The 21,263-nt window shown below is 35.8% G+C and overlaps 1 protein-coding gene across 3 annotated transcripts in view; it reads right to left on the bottom strand.

Moving 5' to 3' along the window:
• The window catches only part of IMMP1L (inner mitochondrial membrane peptidase subunit 1), a 73,740-nt gene that overhangs the window by 9,521 nt on the left and 42,956 nt on the right, over positions 1 to 21,263 (bottom strand). For all 3 annotated transcript variants that reach the window (XM_060018640.1, XM_060018638.1, XM_060018641.1), the window contains exons 3-5: positions 16,827 to 16,960; positions 15,204 to 15,292; positions 11,257 to 11,383 (exon numbers count right to left, since the gene is read on the bottom strand). In XM_060018640.1, coding sequence (XP_059874623.1) covers positions 11,257 to 11,383; positions 15,204 to 15,292; positions 16,827 to 16,931 — 321 coding nt within the window. In that variant the 5' untranslated portion in view covers positions 16,932 to 16,960. The remainder of the gene's footprint in view (positions 1 to 11,256; positions 11,384 to 15,203; positions 15,293 to 16,826; positions 16,961 to 21,263) is intronic.

Here is a 21,263-nt window from a genome sequence, read left to right on the forward strand (position 1 = left end):
ACTATTGTTATTAACAGTTGCTCCAGCTGCTGGATGAATGATGCCTGCCGGGCTTTCTTTGTTCCTGGTTTCTTATGCAGTCTATCCAGTTCTCTGCAAAGTGAACTGTGCTTTGCAATTTCACTTCAGTTATGTTTTTGGTCTTTTTCTTTTACATTGTATTCGATTATATAGTTCTGGTACTAGCCAAGACTTTGAATTAAATCCAGTATAATTAAAAATGTACATTAATTGTGAATAGATGCCATATTAATTATGCCAAGTGATTTAATGAAATTCAGTTTTTAAGACCAAATCATCCAAATGTAGCAAAGACTAACATTTTTATTCTTTTAACAGGCATCTTTTTCAAGCAATGTTTATTAAATATCAAATGCCTAAGCACTTCCTTATGGAGTATTTACTTCTTCAGGACCATCTACCCACTTGTCAGAAGGCAGAGGAAGGGGAAAAAGTGTTGGGATTGAAGCTAGTAAATAGGCCTTTCCATCCCAGCCATCTAATACTAACATCTCAATCCTACAGATTTTTTTCCCCTAGGATAATGGATTATTTGGTCTCTGACTTCTTTTTTGTTCTATTTGTAACAAGGTTACCTGCTGTTTTTGGATGAGTATTTAAGAGCAGTTCCTTATATTCTCATTACAAGACTGTCTGTACTCTCATTTTAATATAGCCTGATGTACACTCTGGTTCTCATATTCCAGAAGATGAGCCTAACTTAATGAAACACAGGTATCTGAAAGAGTAGTAGAAAATGGCGGTAAATATGTAAATAATGAGTTTTCTCATGTTCTCAGAAAAAGTCTAAAATAGTAAATCAGATGCCTACTATACAGAATATGAGCTAATAGGTTTCCACCAAATTTTTGATTCCTGAGACTTCAAATAATTCTTCCCAGTCAAAACTCATCCCTATTTGGATTTATTCCTATAGATGAATCTCTGTAGCGCTTTTCAGTTTCTTATGGACCAGTGCATAACTGCATCATATAGAGATTGGCTAAAAAACGGATTTATACCTGAAATGGTACTAGAAATAAAAGATCAGTAGTAGAAAAGAGTCCATACTCCAAAAAATGAAGGATTAAAATAAAATATGTGGATCTTTTTGTACCTGATATTACTAGTATCTTAAAAAAAAAAAGCATTGTATTGCATGATTTTCTTTGATAGACACTTCTCCTACTTGCATTTTATTTATCAAAACCAGAACTCTAATGTCCCATACCCTGGAAATTATTTAGAATGATGTCTAGCTTTGTGAATAAAAAGTTGCAGATTAGGCAGGTAGATGACAGATGACATTTTTTGTGATGATGTAAGATACGAAGAGAATAGCTGAAGACCTTTAAAAAGTGAGGTTGATCTCAGGGGGCTGAGAGCATCAAAACACTGTTTTGACTAAGAGATCATGAAAATATACTGTGGACATCAAGGAGGGAATAGTATAGCACCCAAACATCATTCTGGGAAAGAATGTGTTTTCTTTCCACTTCCTATAATTTCATTGCCATTGTATTCATTTAAAGTACAATCTATCATAGACTTATACAGGCTTCTAGACTACTCCAAAACTGAGTATATCTTCTCTCCATTTCCCAAATTAACATCTCCCTCAGAACCCTTTATATATTTTTTAAAAATTTTATTTATTTTTGGCTGCGTTGGGTCTTCGTTGCTGTGCGTGGGCTTTCTCTAGTTGTGGCGAGTGGGGGCTACTCTTTGTTGCGGTGCGCAGGCTTCTCTCATTGTGGTGACTTCTCTTGTTGCGGAGCATGGGCTCTAAGCATGCGGGCTTCAGTAGTTGCAGCACACAGGCTCAGTAGTTGTGGCACACGGGCCCTAGAGCACGTGGGCTTCAGTAGTTGTGGCACATGGGCTCAGTAGTTGTGGCTCGCAGGCTCTAGAGCTCAGGCTCAGTAGTTGTGGCACACGGGCTCAGTTGTTCTGCAGCACGTGGGATCTTCCTGGACCAGGGGTCGAACCTGTGTCCCCTGCACTAGCAGGCGGGCTCTTAACCACTGCTCCATCAGGGAAGTCCAGACCCCTTATTTTAATGCACCACCTACCCCTATTGCTAGAGCCAGAAACTTGGGTCAGTTTTAAGCCTTTCAATTCCATTTCTTCCAACATCCAATCCTGTCTAGATATTCCCTTAATCTTTCTCCAAACTTTGTACTGCTTTCCATTCTTCATGTTATTATCTCAGTTATGTCTTACAGCCTATTTATTAATTGGTCTCCCTGCCTCTGGCCTCTCCTACTCCAACCATCCTCTACTATTCTATACTAAATATCAGGGTGATCTTTTAAAAGCTAAGTATGATAATCTTACTCCCAGGAATTCCCTGGGGGTCCAGTGGTTAGGACTCCAAATTTCCACTGCAGGGGGCACAGGTTTGATCCCTGGTCAGGGAACTAAGATCCCACAGCGCGTGATGTGGACACACACACACACACACACACACACAGAGTTACTCCCCTGCTTGAGACTTACAAGGAACTGAGCCCTAATCACCTTTTCATTTTTATCTCTGTTCACTTCCCACCCCTCCCCACTATATGTCCCAGACATAGGAACTTACTTTTGGCAGCTACCCAAAGCACAGTGCTGCACCCTCACTTTTACATCTTCTGAATATGCTGCATTGGCTAGCTCCCACTTAGCCTTGAGAACTTCAACTCAGGTTTTACCTCCCCATTCTGTAGTAATCCTATTCACCCCAGTCTAGATAAGTATCCTCTATTACAGCATTTTGTAATTCCTTGTCCAGTCCCCCACCTGGACTACAAACTCCTGAAGCTGTACTGTCCAACATGCTCACCACTAGTAACATATATGACTATTCAATCTTACAAATTATATAAAACTAAAAATTCAGTTCCTCAGACACACTAGCCACGCTTCCTGTGCGCAATAGCCACATGAACCTAGTGGCTACCATACTGGACAGCGCAGATATAGACTATTCCATTTTTGCAGAAAGTTCTATTGGACAGCCTGCAGGCAGGGACGTGATCTACTTTAACATGGTGGTGGCCCTCAGGTAAGTATTCAGTAATATCTGGAATTAATGGGATTAATGAATGCATGAATAAATAATAGGAAAGTTGTGAAGTTATTGTCTGGCAAATTTGCCCACCCTATAACCTCCTGAAGGCCTTTTAAGTTTTCTCTCCCTCCCCCCAAGTCCAGCGGTTTCCACTGCTCCTGGGACACAGTCTCATTCAGGAAGATGCCTGATGCTGGGATTGGTTTGGGGTTAGGTGCATTTGCAGCTACGGTCAGAAGTGCGTATCAATCTATGTCCCCAGACCTACTCTGACTTTCTTTACATAGCGAAGTCAGGTCAAATTTCAAGTCTCTTCAGATGACAGGAGGTTTTTCTAATCCTTCCTGATTTAGAGATTCATACACACAATGTACAGGGAGTAGATCAGAATCTTAAGTTGCATCTTAGAATTTTAAATTACTCACCCTATAGTTTTAGGTGCTTTATCTCCCTTCCCTGTTGGCTCTGTATGTCTGTGTAGTAGACAGGCAAGCACTAGCTATGCCAAACTAAACGATTCCTAAATTTTCTTAAAATAGTTATGAAAATTCCAACCCAGGAGGAAGCACTCTCGCATATCTAGGTTAGCAGTATAATGGCTTGTAATGTCAATATTTTTCAGCTATTTTACTATCTTCAACTGTTTTATAATACGCATACTTGCTTTTAAATCTGTAATTTCTCTTTTCCTTTCTTATTTAAGGTAGAAAATAGTTTACTAGAATGAGAATGCTTTTATAGACTAAGATTAAGTGGGTCACAGAAATCTGTAGAATTTTGATTGCACAAAGTGGTAATAGAAGAACTTCATTTAGTTGCTTATTTCAGAAGACATTTGAACATATTCCACTTAGTCCAGCAGACCACTGTATCAGGTTAGGAAGCCACAGGACACTTGGAACACATTCTCTTTACGACCGACCATCAGAGTGGGAGTCTGCCTCAGATGCTTACACTGAACAGCAGCATTACAATTTCAGTCTTAGTAATTTTTCCCAATTACTTTTTTAATAAATTTATTTATTTATGTTGGCTGCGTTGCATATTTGTTGCTGCGTGCGGGCTTTCTCTAGTTGCAGCGAGCAGGGTCTACTCTTCATTGTGGCTTCTCTTGCTGTGGAGCATGGGCTCTAGGTGCGCGGGCTTCAATAGCTGTGGCATGTGGGCTCAGTAGCTGTGGCTCGCGGGCTCTAGAACACAGGCTCAGTAGTTGTGGCGCACGGGCTTAGTTGCTCCGCAGCATGTGGGATCTTCCCAGACCAGGCCTCGAACCCACGTCCCCTGCACTGGCAGGTGGATTCTTAACTACTGCACCACCTACTTTTAAGCAACCTAAAAGTATAGAGGTCTCATATAACTTGCAGATAAAACTACACGTAATATGGCATTTTACTGAATTGCATAAATGCCTCCCCAGAATCCCACCCATGGCACTGACTTTCCAACTTTGAGTGGTTAAAATATTTTCAGGTGAGCAAAACATGTTAGTTTCAGGAAGAGTTACTACCCTTTCAGTAGAAATGTTGATTTCATAAATACATATACATACTCAAACATATATTAAGATAAAATACATTTCTACAAAATAATATTTATAAACTACATATTTTTGTTAAACTAAGACCAAATTATTCTGAAAATGTTCAGGGAACACATCAGAAAATGCTTAAGTAGTGGGAGCCTCAAAGATGATTCTTTAGTGTTAACATCAGAAGAAAAACAGCTCAGAATTGTAAACACTAAGTCAAATTTATCTTCAGAATTGTTAGCTATAGGATGAAAAAGTCACGTCATCTCCGCAGTCAACTTCACTTTAGCAAAAAAGTAAACATATTTCCTGTGCATGAGCTGCAATCAAGGCATTAGCAGTGTGCCGTGACTGATCACCCTGGGAGCCGTTGCTGAGAAATGGATGTGAAGCACAGGTTTTTATCACTATAGTCTGCAAAAAGCAAGTCTCTTGTTTAGATATCCTAGTTGTAATAAGTGACATTATTAGGTAGTTCTTCTATTTAAATGACATAAGGATTTAGTGTATCAGCAGCTTATAATAAACAAACCCTTTCAATCTAATGATTCCTTTCCCTACAGAGAAGTACTTTTTCTGTTTATAATACAAGTGGTAATAGAAGACCATATGGTTGTGACTTTTAGCTAAAGTAAATGACATTTAAACAAACAGAAAAACAGCATTAGGATATTCAAGGATTTGAACTATAACGTAAATACACAGTACACGTTGGGGGCTATCAGTTTATAAAGTGACCATTTTCTAATGTTTCCCAATTAGTGAGATTGTTTTTCAGTTGGCCAATCAGTTTTGTTTAAATACTTTTCAATACACAGTAAAACAGATTTATTACTAGCATATTATCCCATTTCCAAGTTCTCCTTTTAAGAACACTATACCACCAGGGCATCCTGAGAACATTTAATCAGTTCTTTCTGAAATGTGAAAATGTCTCTATTTCTTACATTTCTGCCAATAACAATAATGATGTTATTAACATACTCTACAATTCAAAAAGAAAAATGTAAGAAATACTACATTTCTTACACACCTACCATCACTCTACTGTGGTAACAGCCTAGCATTTGATGAACATTTCACCTTTTGTGTATGATTCTGGAATCTGTGGTATCAAGAACCGAAAAGCTTTATATAACTGGATATTTTGATAGGTCAAATATAAAAGCAAAAACATAATTTTTCTAATAAGCACAGATACATTTCCTTTAACAATAGCAAAAGATGCTACGCTTTAACTACAGGAAAATACTGAAATCTCCATAATATTTCTGTTAACATGCTCATCTCAACAAGGTGGCTGCTATGGCTGAGAAACTAAAATGCAATAAACAGAGTTTTAATTATTTGAAAGATTTAGAAAAAAAGATCCTTCGTTTTATAATAACCACTGGAAAGCAGAAGTTTACACTTAAAGGAACAGTTTACCAGCTTCAGATAACAACTTATCCATCCTTAATCTGCCAACCAATAAAAGAATCAAAAGAACAAAATACCTGTAGAGTTGTTACATATGTCCAAAGGCACATCATTTCTACTGAAATGTAGAAAACTCTCATTACCACACAAACTAATTAGTAGGTACTGCATGTTGCAAGGGCGACTTAGCCTTCATAGTAACAAAACCACCACACCATTTCTAGGGAACCAAATCTTCCCTCAAAATGAGAACAAGGTAAGTCCAGGTACCTCAATTCCACCAGTCCTTCAGAAGATTTAGATGAGACCAAGTTCAGAGTACTCCAAACTAATTATTCAAAGCCAGGTAAATGTTTAATCTGCTTTAATAAAAGGGCTGAAAACTATCATTCAGTCCAAATAGAAGTCACTTGGGGAAAGAAACGTTTAATCAGCACAATGCTATGCTGGTACAAAGTAACAGGGGCATTCCAATATTTTCTATAACATTTACCTGCAGTTATGGAAAATGGTCAAGTAGCCCTACCATGGAAGAAAGAGCTTTCAAGTCTTCTATGAAGACTAGAATAAACACAGATTGGCCAGTTCAGCATTAGCATACAGTGTGGTGAGCTACAGGAACATCTATATTACTGAAAAATAGAACATCGTGCACTTTACTCCAGAGCGAGTTTGCAGTAGAAACTAGAAGAAACTGAGTAGAATAGAAACTAAAATAAAACACTGTCAGACTCTAGTCATATATCCATTTGTCCACCCTTCAAGTATTTTTAAAGTATCTACTAGATGCCAAATAAAAGTTTAGGTGTTGAGGAATCAGCTGAGATCAAAACAAATCTCTGCCATTAAGAACCTTACATTGTAGAGCAAGGGTCAGCAAACTTTTTCTGTAAAAGGCCAGACAGTAAATAGCTAAGCTTTGCAGACCATAGAGTCTCTGTTACAATGACTCAACTCTGCTGTTTTACTGAAAGCAGTCACAGACAATATGTAAATAAATGAGTGTGGCCATGTTCCAATGAAACTTTAATTACAAAAACAGGCAGCAGGAAGAGTGTAGGGTTTAGTACGCCATCAAAAGGACCATGGCTTTAATTATGAGATGGGAGGCCACTGAGCTCTTTGGGTAGAAGAGTAACATTATTTTTATGAAAAAGCATCATTATTAAAAAGGTTCATTTCAGTTACTGTGTGAAGAGTAGTCAGTAGAGGGGTAAGGAGGCAAGAAGATGGGAAAGGTATAAGCTCAGAGAGAAGTTCAGAAGTTACTGAAAGAAAACAAGAGTGAGATGAATTTGACTTGCACCAGGATGGTAGCAGTGATGGGGGCAAGATGTCATCTAATTCTGATTATATTTACAAGATACAATCTTGTAAACATGATTTGCTAGTGGATTGGATGGGAGGGTGAAACAGGAAGAGAGGCAAGGATGACTCCAAGGTTTATGACCTGAGTGAGCAGAAGAATGGAGGCGTCTTTACCATGACTGGGAAATACATGTGGGACAAGCCAGTTTTGGAAGGAAAATCAGTTTAGTTTTGGACATATTAAGTTCAAGGTGAACATTATATACTAAGGTGGAGATATTAAACAGACTATCAGATATATGATTCTGGAGTTCAGGAAAGAAGCTGTGGTTGATATAAATTTAGGTCTTGAGTTAGATAGTATTTAAAACCATGAGACAGGAAGAGGTCACCTTAAGTGCACGTATATAAACAAAAGAAGTTTAAAATACAAATCCTGAGTTATTCCAATATTTGGAGGAACCAACAATGTTATCCTGAGAAAGATTATAAAGTGTTATAGTTTCTTGATTAGCTTTATAAGAAAATTTTACTGTATTTCCTGAGTCCTGGCCCTATATTCCCTAGGGGAATGGAGACTACGTTAAATCGCCTGCTGTGCAGATCAACAGGAGAATGCCTATTCATTTAATGTACTTCCTACCAGCTAAATGCTTCTTCCAACTAAATTATTTTTGGCAAATTAGTGGCTTCTAGCAGCAAACTGAGGAATTCCTATAGTATAGAAAGGCAAGTTATTCAAGATGTTTGAGCTGAGTACAATTTGTTTCTTTTGAGAGTCACAAATTAAGCTCATTTCATAGTAGCCAATGCTCAGCCCATAACCCAAGGGAAAAAATTACTGGCCTCAATACCATGAAAATAAGCAAAACCCACTGCAATAGGACCTTGATAGGGACTGCTTCGTTTCCAAATGCTTAATGCAAAAAATAAATCACCTTTCGTAAGTGCTGCTTGCCACATGAACTTTTAGAACTCTGGAATGAATAAAATGGTTTCACATCACTTAACCAATGATCTGTTTATATTCTTGTTTGCCAACTTACAAACAATGCTATTTCTTTCATATGCTAAACTCTATGTTCTAGGTTCCAAATGACAATTTTGGTGTTTTGCTTTCTGAAGCACCTACTTAGGAGAATAAATGTTTTTTGCCTGAAATTCAAAACACCTTTAATATATATCATCCTTATTATGCATCTCAATCAAGATCTGAATAGTAATGTCTTCATAACCTATAAACAACAATGATTTTTCTGAAAGGATGCACAGATAAGGGGAAGAAACCCCTTTCATAGCATGCAGCACCAGTGTGCTTCTGAGATAGCTGGAAAAGGGAACACTCTGGAGGGGCAGAATGCAAACAGTTTGGATATCTCTTCAGTGCTCCAAACTTGGATGAATTTTTGTTATAAGTCACCTTGATTAATGGAACACATTTGCTAAAGTGGTTCTGTAATAGCTACACAATTCTTATGGCTTAAAAAACGCAGCCTAGTAAAACTGGTGGAGCCAGGAAGCCTTCAAAAATCACTGGCTTGTCTTTCAGAACTAATACTGGCCCTGATTAGAAACAGTTGCCTTTCTTTTTAAAAATAATAAAGACAAATACATTTTAAGGGAAATACAATTTATGAGATGGGAGTAGAAATAATAATAGTAAGTAGAGGATATTTTGGGATGAAAAGTAGTGGCATGGTAAAGAATATAGATTCTGGACAGAGCCAGGCTACCTGTGTTTGAATTCCAACTGTTTCTCTTACTGTTTGAAATTGGACAATTTATTTAACCTCCCTGTTGTTCAGCTTTCCCATCTGTCAAATGCTACTACCACCTTCACTGGGTTACTGTTTTGATGATTAAATAAATTAACCCTTGGAAAGAGTTTCAACAGTGTCAGGTACAGAGTAAGTACACAGTTAAGTGCTGGCCAATATTATTACAATTGTTTGTACACTTATAAACATGCAAACCAAAGTGAATGGAATACACCTGGAACAAAATGGCAGTGTCCCCTAATTTATCCTCTCAACAAACATAAAAATTCGATGAATGTCTTCTTTAAATAGAATATTCAAAAAATGTACGTCTTATAGTCCTCTGGTTATTTTCTCTGATTACTTAGCAGAGATTTTATCTAAATCTTTTCATCCTAATATTCCTCCTCTAATAATTTTAAAAGAAAACAACAGCAGTGTACACACTGTACACAGATAGTAGATGCTATCATTTATATATTTTGTTATTCTTTCTGTTGATAAAACTATTTCTGGTCTGAAGTATATGCTTGTTGCTAAAGCAACTTAGAAGTGACTAGAATGCCTCAAGAAATGAAAACAGTCATGTGAAGGTGAAACCATTACGTAAATAAGTGACGTTTTTGAAAAATAAAAGGATAAGTATCCATGATGAAGGCCACAGAAAAATAGGCTACCTGATAACCACATTCTCAACTTTAACATTATCACCATCAGCTATGGATTCCTAGGATGTTTAGCACTGTAGTAATAAACATCAAAAGTGTAATAAACATTTGCACAGCTGAACCATAGTCTATTAAGAACGGTAAATAAATAACAGATTATTTAATAGTCTACTGATCAAACTTATAGGGCAATCAGAGGCTATTGTAGGTCAAAATAAATTTACCACGATGAAGACAATTTAACTCTTAATTATATGTTTACACTGGGGATGAAGATAAAGTTACTTAACAGATGTAACAGCTCTATTAATAATCTGACAGTGACACAGAAAATTTAAACAAAAATAGAAAATTAAATTATAATTAAAGTGAGAAGAGTATATGCTGAGTAAACAGAAGGCTGCCCTCCCCTGCCACAAGCTGTCTCAGCAGCCATGTGACTGGTGAAAGGGGCTCACACGTTACATTTGCTCTTCACTCTTCCGTTCTACTGCTCTTGCTCTTCTTCCTAACTGAGTTGGCAAGTTGACTACACCAAAATATCTATCCTAAACATTTAAATAGGATTTAAAAAAACTAAACTACAAGACTGTGTTTGGTTTTACCAGATTTTCCACTAATAAGTCAGTGGAGAAACAATCTAAGCCAGAATTCCAGATTGCATTTACTTGTCATGTCTCCTTTGTCTCCTCCAGTCTATGACAATTCCTGACTTTCCTTTTTTTAAAGACCTTGACATTTTTGAAGAGTATTGGTCAATTATGTGACAGAATGACCCTCAGTTAGGGTTTGTCTGATGTTTTCTCATGAGGCTATACCTTCTTTTTACAAGAGTACCACAAAGGTGATGTGCCCGTCTCAGTCCTTGAATTCAGGGGTCACATTATGTTGACGTCTTGTTACAGGTAAAGTTAACCTTGATCACTCAGTTAAGGTGGTGTCTGCCAGGTTTCTCCTCTACGAAGCTACTGTTTTTCCCTTTGTAAAAATTTCTTGGGAAAGATACTTTTTTTTTTTTTTCCCGTACGCGGGCCTCTCACTGTTGTGGCCTCTCCCGTTGCGGAGCACAGGCTCCGGGCGCGCAGGCTCAGCAGCCATGGCTCACGGGCCCAGCCGCTCCGCGGCATGTGGGATCTTCCCGGACCAGGGCACGAACCCGTGTCCCCTGCAACAGCAGGTGGACTCCCAACCACTGCGCCACCAGGGAAGCCCGCGAAAGATACTTTGAGACTATGCAAATACACTATTTTTCCTCAAACGTCTGCCCATTATTTTGACATTCATTGGTGAATCTTGCCTGCAACAACTAATACTGAGATGTTTATACAGGGTTTTAAAAGGAAATAAAATATATAAACTATAATGGCCATGCTGTTCTTGATACAAACATACTTAAATTCTAATGAATGCATTATTCTTATATTCAAAATATGAATAAAAGTTATAATCATTTGTCAGTGTGTTCAGTTAATGTTAATCAACTATGATACCAATGAATAACATAATTGAAATGTTACTTACATAACTATGGCTTTTAAAGAAAACTGATGGACTACTGCTGAGAATTTTGTCTCCTTCCAAACCAATTACTCTTTTACAAATATTTGATTTTGGATCACTTGGGCTTTTTGCAATCACAATGTCACCTCTGAGGGGAAAAAGTCAAAGAAATGTCAGTGTTATTATTAGCATAAACACATGCATGGCACTGCTACAATACTTTTATAAAGCAACTTAAACAAAGCCACACCTTTTATCCTCTGACATACTGACCCTCCCATACATTTACCAGCTTTGAGAACCTTTGTGACTAACTTTATGGGTCAGAATCTAACAATGAGAGTGATGGAAAAGCTATTAGAAGATTCTAAAATTTCTGATAATTCCATGAGAATTATCTTCTTGCACTATACCCACTCAGTGTTACTTCTGTGTCCAAATTTTAGAACCAAAACTATGAAAAAACAATTCCGTGTAAATACCACCAAATTAACCAAGCAAATTTGACTGCCCAGCAGTAGCACTGATTGACTCTAGAGCACATAAAAAGGTAGAAACATCATCTGTGTTTCCCTAGAGCTTAAAGAACTGAGGAATTGCAGCATATAAATTATATAGCCTGGATAGTTTACAGTACAGTCAAAAAAGACATATATTTGAGAAAAAATATCAGAAGACTCAGCCAAATAAAATGCTAAAAGCTGTCCAAACATATATTACAAAAAATAAACTGGCAAATCAAACATATAGAACCAATATGGATATGATTACATATGGAAGACAGGATTCATGGAAGAAATAACAATCTACATGTATCAGAAGACTAAGAAGATATTGAAAATTGGAAAGGAAGAAGGAGATAAAAAAATATGACTAATGCCTCAACCAAAGAGAATACAATGCTCTTTCTGCATGAAATGAGCAATAAGTGAATTCTGTTCCTCACAATCGAAAGGATTTAATATATTTACTTATTATCTGTACCAGGTTCAGGAAATAATTTGATGTTGCTTGTAATAAAAGATGCATATATCAAAACAATATCAAAAGTCACAAAAATAAAAGGAAGATGATGGTTAAATCAGAAACCTAGTTATTGCTATATATAAGTATTACAATGAGTTCAAATCTTTTGGTAGTCAGGTCAAAAAATAAATTATGATTAATTACATGGCAATCATTACCTAATAAAATAAAGTTTAGTTTGGGAGGTATGACAAAATTTTCCTTAACAACTAAGTTAAAGAGGAATATACAAGAAGGATACTTATGTAAGGAGGGTAAAGATACCATCTTCATCAGAACTTTTACAGAAAATACAGCAACAGTATTCAGAACAGTCATTTCTTGAGGTTATTCTTGATAAGAGTTTAGTGCTATTAAAACACTAAATTCTATAATTTGGAGTGCAATATAAGGCTTACACTTGTTTGAAAATGTTATAAAGTATCTCTTTCCAACCAACTGGAACCATGTCAATGGAACTGTTCAGATGAGTAAGTTTGCAAATATTGTAACCTATGTAACATACTAACAAAGTTGATTTTGGCTAGCTTTGGGGAAAGAAATGTTTTCCATGGGAGTTTTATTCAGCTTGTTTTTTTTGTTTGTTTGTTTGTTTTTTGCGGTACGTGGGCCTCTCACTGTTGTGGTCTCTCCCGTTGCGGAGCACAGGTTCCGGACGCGCAGGCTCAGCGGCCATGGCTCACGGGCCCAGCCGCTCCGCGGCATGTGGGATCTTCCTGGACCGGAGCACGAACCCGTGTCCCCTGCATCAGCAGGCCGACTCTCAACCACTGCACCACCAGGGAAGCCCTCAGCTTAAGTGTTTTGACAAAATAATCAATATGATCCTCAAAACAAACTCTGCACTTGAATGGCAACGTAAAAATCATAATTCAGTCAAGGTGTTTTAATAGAAAGCGTCATTACTGTATACTGTATTTCTGGTGGTCTAACCAGATATTATAGGCACAGAGCTTAAATCAAAATATATAACCTTGGACTCTCAACTCTTTCAAATAGGATTTTAAAAGAAACTTAATAGAACTAAGACTGAAATTTTCCTGTATCATTTATAAATATCCTTATTATCCCCTCCTAGATTGTAAGCTTTTGAAAACAAGGGTTAGTATCTTGCTAAGCCTAACATTCTCTATCAGGTACAGCACATCTTATAAGTGAGGTGCTCATTAACTATTTGTTGAAAGAATAAGTAGTCATAAGAGACTATGGTTGTCTCAAGTATGAGTGTTCGGTCCACTGGACTGAAAAATCTATGTCCTTTAGATACCAGATATGCATACTTTCATTTTCCCTAAATGAATGGCTACTCTATCTTTAGAAACAGCTAGCAAGAGGATCTCTTGCCAGGGGTCAGAGATTCCCCTGAAATCTCAAGAGTTCTGTGCTACAGATAAAAGAAAAAAATACTCAGGACAGTAATGTTTTTAAAGTAGGAGTTACCAACTGACTACCTTGGCTGTAAAAGTTACTTTGGTATGTCTCCTATAAATGCCAAAGTTTGAACTGTCCTTCCACCTAATGGGCCCCCTGAAGGAGCAGAATACAAAATAAAACCTCTAAAGAATCTTAATTAGTTTACTAAATATAGTTATTTGTATTACCATCTGAATGCAAAGAGTATCTATCCAAAAAAAAAAAAGACAATATTGAGCTGTTCATTCAAACACTATTTAGCCAATGAGTCCAGCTCCTTGTTAAGGATGCTCAAGGACTATGAGAGTGAAATCATGTGATTAGCATGGAAAACAGAAGCTTGTCTTCATGTTGCAGCAAAGCTAGGTCTCCAGTTAATCCAAAGACAGTAATAAGTTATTTTGATACAAGTTAAAAAGAAAAGGAAGCTAGAACATAACCTGTTATATAAGTTTTATTTTATAACCCCATATCTATCAATTAGGTATTATCTTGAAGTTGTTACGGATAAAAGATCTGAGGAATTACCCACAGACCATGCTAGACCATACAGCTTGAGCAAGAGAGAGTTTCTATTTACAGAATCTAAGATAGTGGAAGAACGAGTAAACACAAAGAACAGTTTTACACTATTCTTGGTGATTTTTCAGTAATGTGAAGTGGACTATTAAAAAGGACAATAATGAAAGAGGAATGCCTAAACCTACTTATGTTATAAGCTAAATACCAGCTCAAGTGAGTAAAATTTGTATTTTATGAAGATGAAATGTGATACAGATCTATTTTTTCAGAATTATGAAAAACTAATGGACCCCAAATTTTAGGGAATCAAAGGGGTGTCCTTTAGAAAATACACTAAATTACTAATACTTCACATCCATTCAGAAGGAATAATAATCAGGGAGTTAAGTAGAATAAACAGTATCTCAAGGACTGGAAACACCATTTAGACTAGGATTTTAAAAGATGTAGTGGCAAACAATATTTCCCAAGGAGTTTTTTAACTTAATATAATTAATCAGGAGACTTATAATAGATAAGATTCCTGGCTCCCAGCTATATACAGTGCTATAGTCTAAAAATCACCAACTGCTCATCACAGACTATAGAGAATAAGACAGTCATCAACAGAAATGCAGGATTATTTTAAAAATTAAAAAATCAAATCACTGATTTGGATATGTAATGTAATGTAACCTAAGTCCCTGGTTCTTTATTCAAAACATTCTAGGACAAACCCACCCCCCAACCCCCGCCGCAAAAAAAAAGTAAAGAAGGCTTCTTGAATGCACATTATAAAAGGGACTGCTATCTACTTTGCACAACGATACAAGGAACTGCATGTTTAAAGAAACTATTAAAATTTCTCAAACTGAGAGAAAAAATTTGAGCCAAAATTTCATCCAGTTGGTCAGTAATTTGGTTATTTACAAAAGAGTTTTTAAAGCTAAAGTTAAGAAACTGCAGAAAAGACACAATGTGTATGTGTGTTTTCACCATCAGTTTAATATACCTGTGGCAGAATTTACCTTTGGATACCATAAAAATGTCGACTAAGATTTTCTGCAAAAACAACATCTGAATTTTGAATTGTAGGCTCCATTGATGGTCCAGAACACTGAAAGAAAGGCAATTTTAAAATTTAAGTTGAAAACCTTTTAAAATATAAATCATCTGAGCAGGCTTAAAAGAAAGAAAATCAAGCAAATGTTCTTCAAGCTTGGAGGATGATTCATAATAAGCTGGAAGCTCCAAGATAAGTTCAACTCTACAGAGTAGCCAGCAAGTCTGGAAAAACAGGCAAAATATATTTAAAATGGTTTGTTAATATTATATTATAATAGAGAAATAAAATAACATTATCTATGTTTCCAAATTTTGGCCATCTCGTAAAATTTAAGCATCATGAGGGCAGGGACTTTGTCTCTCATGTTCCCAATTGCATAACCAAGGTCAAGAACAGTGATTGGCATAAGGTTGATACTCAATATATACTTGTTGAATGAATAAATTAATGATTTTTTTTTCTTGCTACTGTCAGCTATCATCCAGTGCCCATGACAGTTATTTACCAAGTGGTATCATACTATTCTCAATGAGTTGATGCCTTTCCTTTTCTTCCAAGAGAACAGCTTACTCATTTGATGGGGCTGCAACTTATATTTTCTACTGAAAAATATTGGCATAATGAGATGTACTTTAAAGATTTTCATATTAGTAGGTAAAACAATTATCTTCATATATATCTCAAAACTGTAATAAATGATCATTGCAACTTGAAAAATCTAAACACAACAGTCTCCATTCACTCCACTTACATGTAAATAAAACTTTTTACTCAAAACTTCCTACTTGGGCAGAAAAAACAAAGACCACAATGCAAGTTTTTTGCTAACTCTGTAGCCTACTGGAAATACCAATGTAAATTTAAAAAAATCAAAGAGGGGAGTTTCAGTTAAATATATTTATTTGCATTACTCCAGCTCAACTTGAGATTATATGACTGTGACTATCTTAGGGTAAACCTGATAAAAATAGCAACACCAACAGCAAAACTTACTGACTGAACAATCAATCAATTTATTCTTTCATTTATATGACAAAAGGTTAGTATTGTCATGGTTGATAGATTTATGATGCAATATTAAGAAAATGCATTGGTAGGAGTACAGCCTTAACATTTTAATGTTGACACAAGGCAGAATAATCATTTATTTTCAGGACAGTTATTGATACTCTTCACAGTGGTTAAAAGTAGGGGTTTTGAAAATCAGAGAAATCTGTGCTGAAATTCCAAGTCTACTTGGAATTGTGGGACCTGCAGAAAGTTACTTAAGCTTTCTGAGCCTCAGTTTCCTCATGTGTATAATAGATTTCTAGTAAGTATCTCATAGAGTGTAAAAGATTAAATGAGTTAATAAATGTAAAACATCAAACACATCCTAGAACACAGTAAGTAGCATTCAGTAAATGGTAAAAACTAGTATTATTAGATTAATAGGGCCTTTGTGCCCCTGCAAGAAACAATGCAGGACCATATTTAAAGTTACAGTTCTTATATTTTATATCAGTGCCAATTCAAACACTCTCTTCCTTCAATTTAAAAAAAAACCACATTTTAAATGATTATTTTCTTGAATGTAAAAACTTACCATGACAACACCACCAACGTATTCAAAAGCACAATGAGCTATACAGCCATACTGAATAGTATAGCCAACAAGCCGAAAGGTTTTTCCCAGAACACCACGAAGCATAGTTCTATGTAGACTCTGCCACCATTGGCCTGATGGTAAATTTCAAAAAGTTTCATGATCAATACTATTTAAAAACACTTAAGAAATAGCTCTATTGTAAAATATTTTACAATCACCCAGAGTGTATTAAATGCCTAATATGGTTTGGTGCAGAAAATCAAGAGTTTATTTTCATTTTTGCTGAAGGTTTATTAAAATGGCAAGTTATAGCCACTTAATATTGTGATCTTCTAAACAGAGATTATATTCAAATATCACTGGGTTTATATAAGAATTAGATAACTAGTAGACTCTGAACTTGTCTCTCTCCTTTCATGCCTTGGTTATTTCTTGGTATTAAGGCAGATGTCTAAGAAATGATATTAACTCTTTCAAATACTAATAATAGTGTTTCATACTGTTGCCTGCTATAGTACATCAGTTCTCGTCATAACATAATATAGGAATAAAGGGGAAAGCACTAGAATAGGTGTATGAAAACGCAAGTTTTAAACTGCTTCCTTTATTAATTTGCATGATCTTCAATGAATCACTTAACCTCTCTAGGCCTTAATAAAATGGAAACAACAGTATCTCACAGAATGGTTCTGAGAATCAAATTCAATAACATGTCAAAGTGGCTTTGTAAATTATAAAGTTACATTCAGTTTTCAGTTATTAACTATTGATATAACAATGAACACATGAATATTATGAAACAGCACAAAGAAACATGTATTTTTAGAAAGCTATATACCTTAACATACTGATATTACTCATTTAAAACAGTCCTAGTATTTGTCCCTTCCTTTCCATTTACCTGCTAAAACTATGTTTCAAGCATTTCTCAACTAACAGCCTAATGCTTAGGCCTAGACTCCTATGCACTGTTCTCAGATTAAATTTACTAAAACACATCAACAATAATAATATGTAACATTTGCTCAATGCTTGGATATGTCAGGTTTTACAAATTAATCTCTGTGAGATAGATAGTATTACCATTATCATTTTATAGATAAGACAAAGGAACCTAAGAGTAGTAAACTTGCATGCTAAACATCACAAAATCTGAAAATGATACTCAAGAACTTAACCATTATGTTACAGTGACTTCCATATTACTCCCTTGCTCCCATAACCTCAATGGCTCTCTATCAGATCAAGTACAGATTACTCATTTTCAGGATCTTTGACAGATGGTTCCCATTCCATCCTCAGATTCCAACCTGATCTTCCCTGATGCTCCTACATGAATGAACTACTCCATCATACTGGTCCAGTTTACTTAGGGTATACTGCCCAACCAACACTTATGTATGCCAATACCCATGCCTGGAATATACCCATCATGATACCCATCATGTATCTAATTTTTAACTCTTCTCCAAATGCTCTCAACAGGCAAGTTTTTCCTTCTCCTCTGGGTTCCTATGGTTCCTTATGTTCATTTTTTAATGATTAAGAACACTGTTTCTAAAGCTGATCTTGTCTTGAGCAGGTATCCTGGCTCCACCATATTTTAGCTGTGTGATCTTAGGAGGTTATTTTACCTCTGTAAACCTCAAGTGCCTTTCCCTGTAAAATGGCCTTAGTATCAGTACCTATCTCAGAGAGTTAGTGAGGATTACATGTAATCAGATATATAGTCTGTGTAGCAGAATATATCAATAAATTCTAGTTACTATATCATTCACTTGGCAATCAGCATGTGCTGTATAACCTCATAACATTAGTTGCATTTTCAAGTGTCTAAGTTTCTCCCTAACTTATGTTTAAATAAAATAATAGAATTTTTTTTTTTTTGTCTGCACCACATGGCTTGCAGGATCTTAGTTCCCCAACCAGGGATTGAACCCAGGCCCTCGGCAGTGAAAGTGCGGAGTTCTAACCACTGGACTGCCAGGGAATTCCCAATAATAGAATTTTAGAGCCCACAGCATAGAACTATGTCCTTTATTAGTGTTTTATTACTTATTAGTGTTTATTCATCTATTAAACATTTATTATGTCTTCTCCCCTAACAAGTCTTCTCTGGCAGCACCCCGAGAAATGTTACTTATGCTTTGTGTCACTCACCTACCTTAAGCATACACTGATTATAATACTTACCACACTGTATTATTCATATCTTTTCCCTTATTACATACTATATTTGCTTATATGTCTGTGGGCAGTGACTGTGCAGTATTCATCTTTGGGTCCTTAGGGCCTACCAAAGAATGCTTGCCTGGCTGAATTAATGAATAAATATTGAACCCAAATCTCCTATAATTTCAACATCTTTAGTATGATAAAAATGGTTATAAGATTCAAAATGATTATCAGAAGACCACTAAGATTTTTGGTTAATAAGGAGACATGTTAATGTCATACTCACTGAAGAAAGAAAAAAACTGTCAGTAACATATTAAAAAGTATTCTCATTAAATCTTTTAAGTAATATGAAATATCCCATCTTAGGAATCTGGCTTACAGTAATAACTGATGCACTTTAAAAAATACTGATATTTAGAATTTCATAAATAAGAAGTGATATTTAAAAACACTTCATAACTGAGGTTCAATTAATTCAGAAAAGACTGAAGAGGAATAACAATAATAGAACATTATTTGTAAAGTTAATTAGGTTGTGTAAACACTACTTTGCTCCCACTATAAAACTAGGGAAAAAAGTAGGGGTTAAGTCCGAAAGCTTAGCTTTGAAAATGTGATCTATGAAAACAAATCCTAAAAAGTAGTGAAATGAATATTACATTTAAAAACTAAAATAGAAATGAGCTTACCTGATGTTAGAGAGGGGATATATTATCAAACAAGAAGAAACACGTGGCACTCAGCAAGAAGATATTGTTAACACAGATAAAAGGTGAAATTTAGAGGGGAAATTAATAGCAATCTACCAAAATTTAAATAATTTGGATTACGCAATAGATTATGCATTTGGCTAAAAAACATACTAAAAAAATACAAAGATGCTATAACAATACAATGGTTCTGATTCACTGAGAGGCCCTGTAATTAACTCCCATTAAGAAGTAATTGGGGCCATAAAGCCTTTTTTTATTACTCAGTAAATGCTCGATCCCAAATACAATGTTTGTGATGAAACTGTCTCATAAAATAATAAAACAGATGAGTGATCAGAAAAAAGAAGTTAACAGACATTGTTTCTTCCCTAGAGATATTAGCAACAGAATGGTGACTGAAGTGTCTGAAACTATTTTGGATCTTAATCTCCTAGATGAAAAGAGCGATGGAGCTATTTATGGAGGACTCTGAGGATCAAGACTACTTGGTCTTATATTTAAAAGTGAAATGAGGAGCACTGTTGAGAAATACTGAAATTGAGAATAAGAGCTGATGAATTTTTTTCAAAGAGAAATCTCAGAGTAGAAAGTAACATTCATATAAGACATAAATAAACCACATACACTGCTAGCACTCAGTAGATCTACTAGCAAACGGGATTAAATAACACAGAGGTTTCAAACCTCTGGTTTACATAGTGATTTCAAGGGGTCCATGACTCTATATATGCATACATTTGCCAGATATCTTGTTTGTCCCTTTGGACTCACTCTCTACCTTTCTCCATACTGCTCTCTGCACTTGGAAAACTGACCTATATGAACTACATCAAGGCACTTCAGTCAAGCTTCGACTTCCAGCAGGAAGTCAGAGGAAGGAACGGTTATGCATGTTCCTGGCTCCCTCCCTCTAGAGTCTTCTCAGGCTGGCTATGTCTTTGGACGAAAGGTCATTGTCTCCAAAGGCAGAGGAGCCACTTTGAGGGGTTTCCCATTGGCCAAATTTGAGATTTAAAAAAAAATAATAACAGTAATAAATAATATATTAGAATAAAAATGAAATCTACTGAGGACATTTTTTTAAATAGAAGTATGTGTTGGGGACAAGGAAAGTTCTTTATCAAAAAAATGGCAGCTAATATATATATAGAGAGAGAGAGGGAATAATGAAATTATTACCAATGTAATAATTCATTCAGGCAAGGGCCATTAATAGATGTTTAAAATTACTGGATGATGTTCTTGGATTAGAAGAATTAACATTATTAAAATGGCCATACTACCCAAAGCAATTTACAGATTTAATGTTATCCCTATCAAATTACCCATGACATTTTTCAAAGAACTAGAACAAATAACGCTAAAATTTATATGGAACCACAAAAGACCCAGAACTGCCAAAGCAATCCTGAGGAAAAAGAACAAAGCTGGAGACATAACCCTCCCAGACTTCAGACAATACTACAAAGCTACAGTAATCAAAACAGCATGGTATTGGCACAAAAACAGACATACAGATCAATGAAATAGAGAGCCCAGAAAT

Source organism: Delphinus delphis, chromosome 8 (assembly GCF_949987515.2).
Source record: "Delphinus delphis chromosome 8, mDelDel1.2, whole genome shotgun sequence".
Taxonomy (NCBI): Eukaryota; Metazoa; Chordata; class Mammalia; order Artiodactyla; family Delphinidae; genus Delphinus; species Delphinus delphis.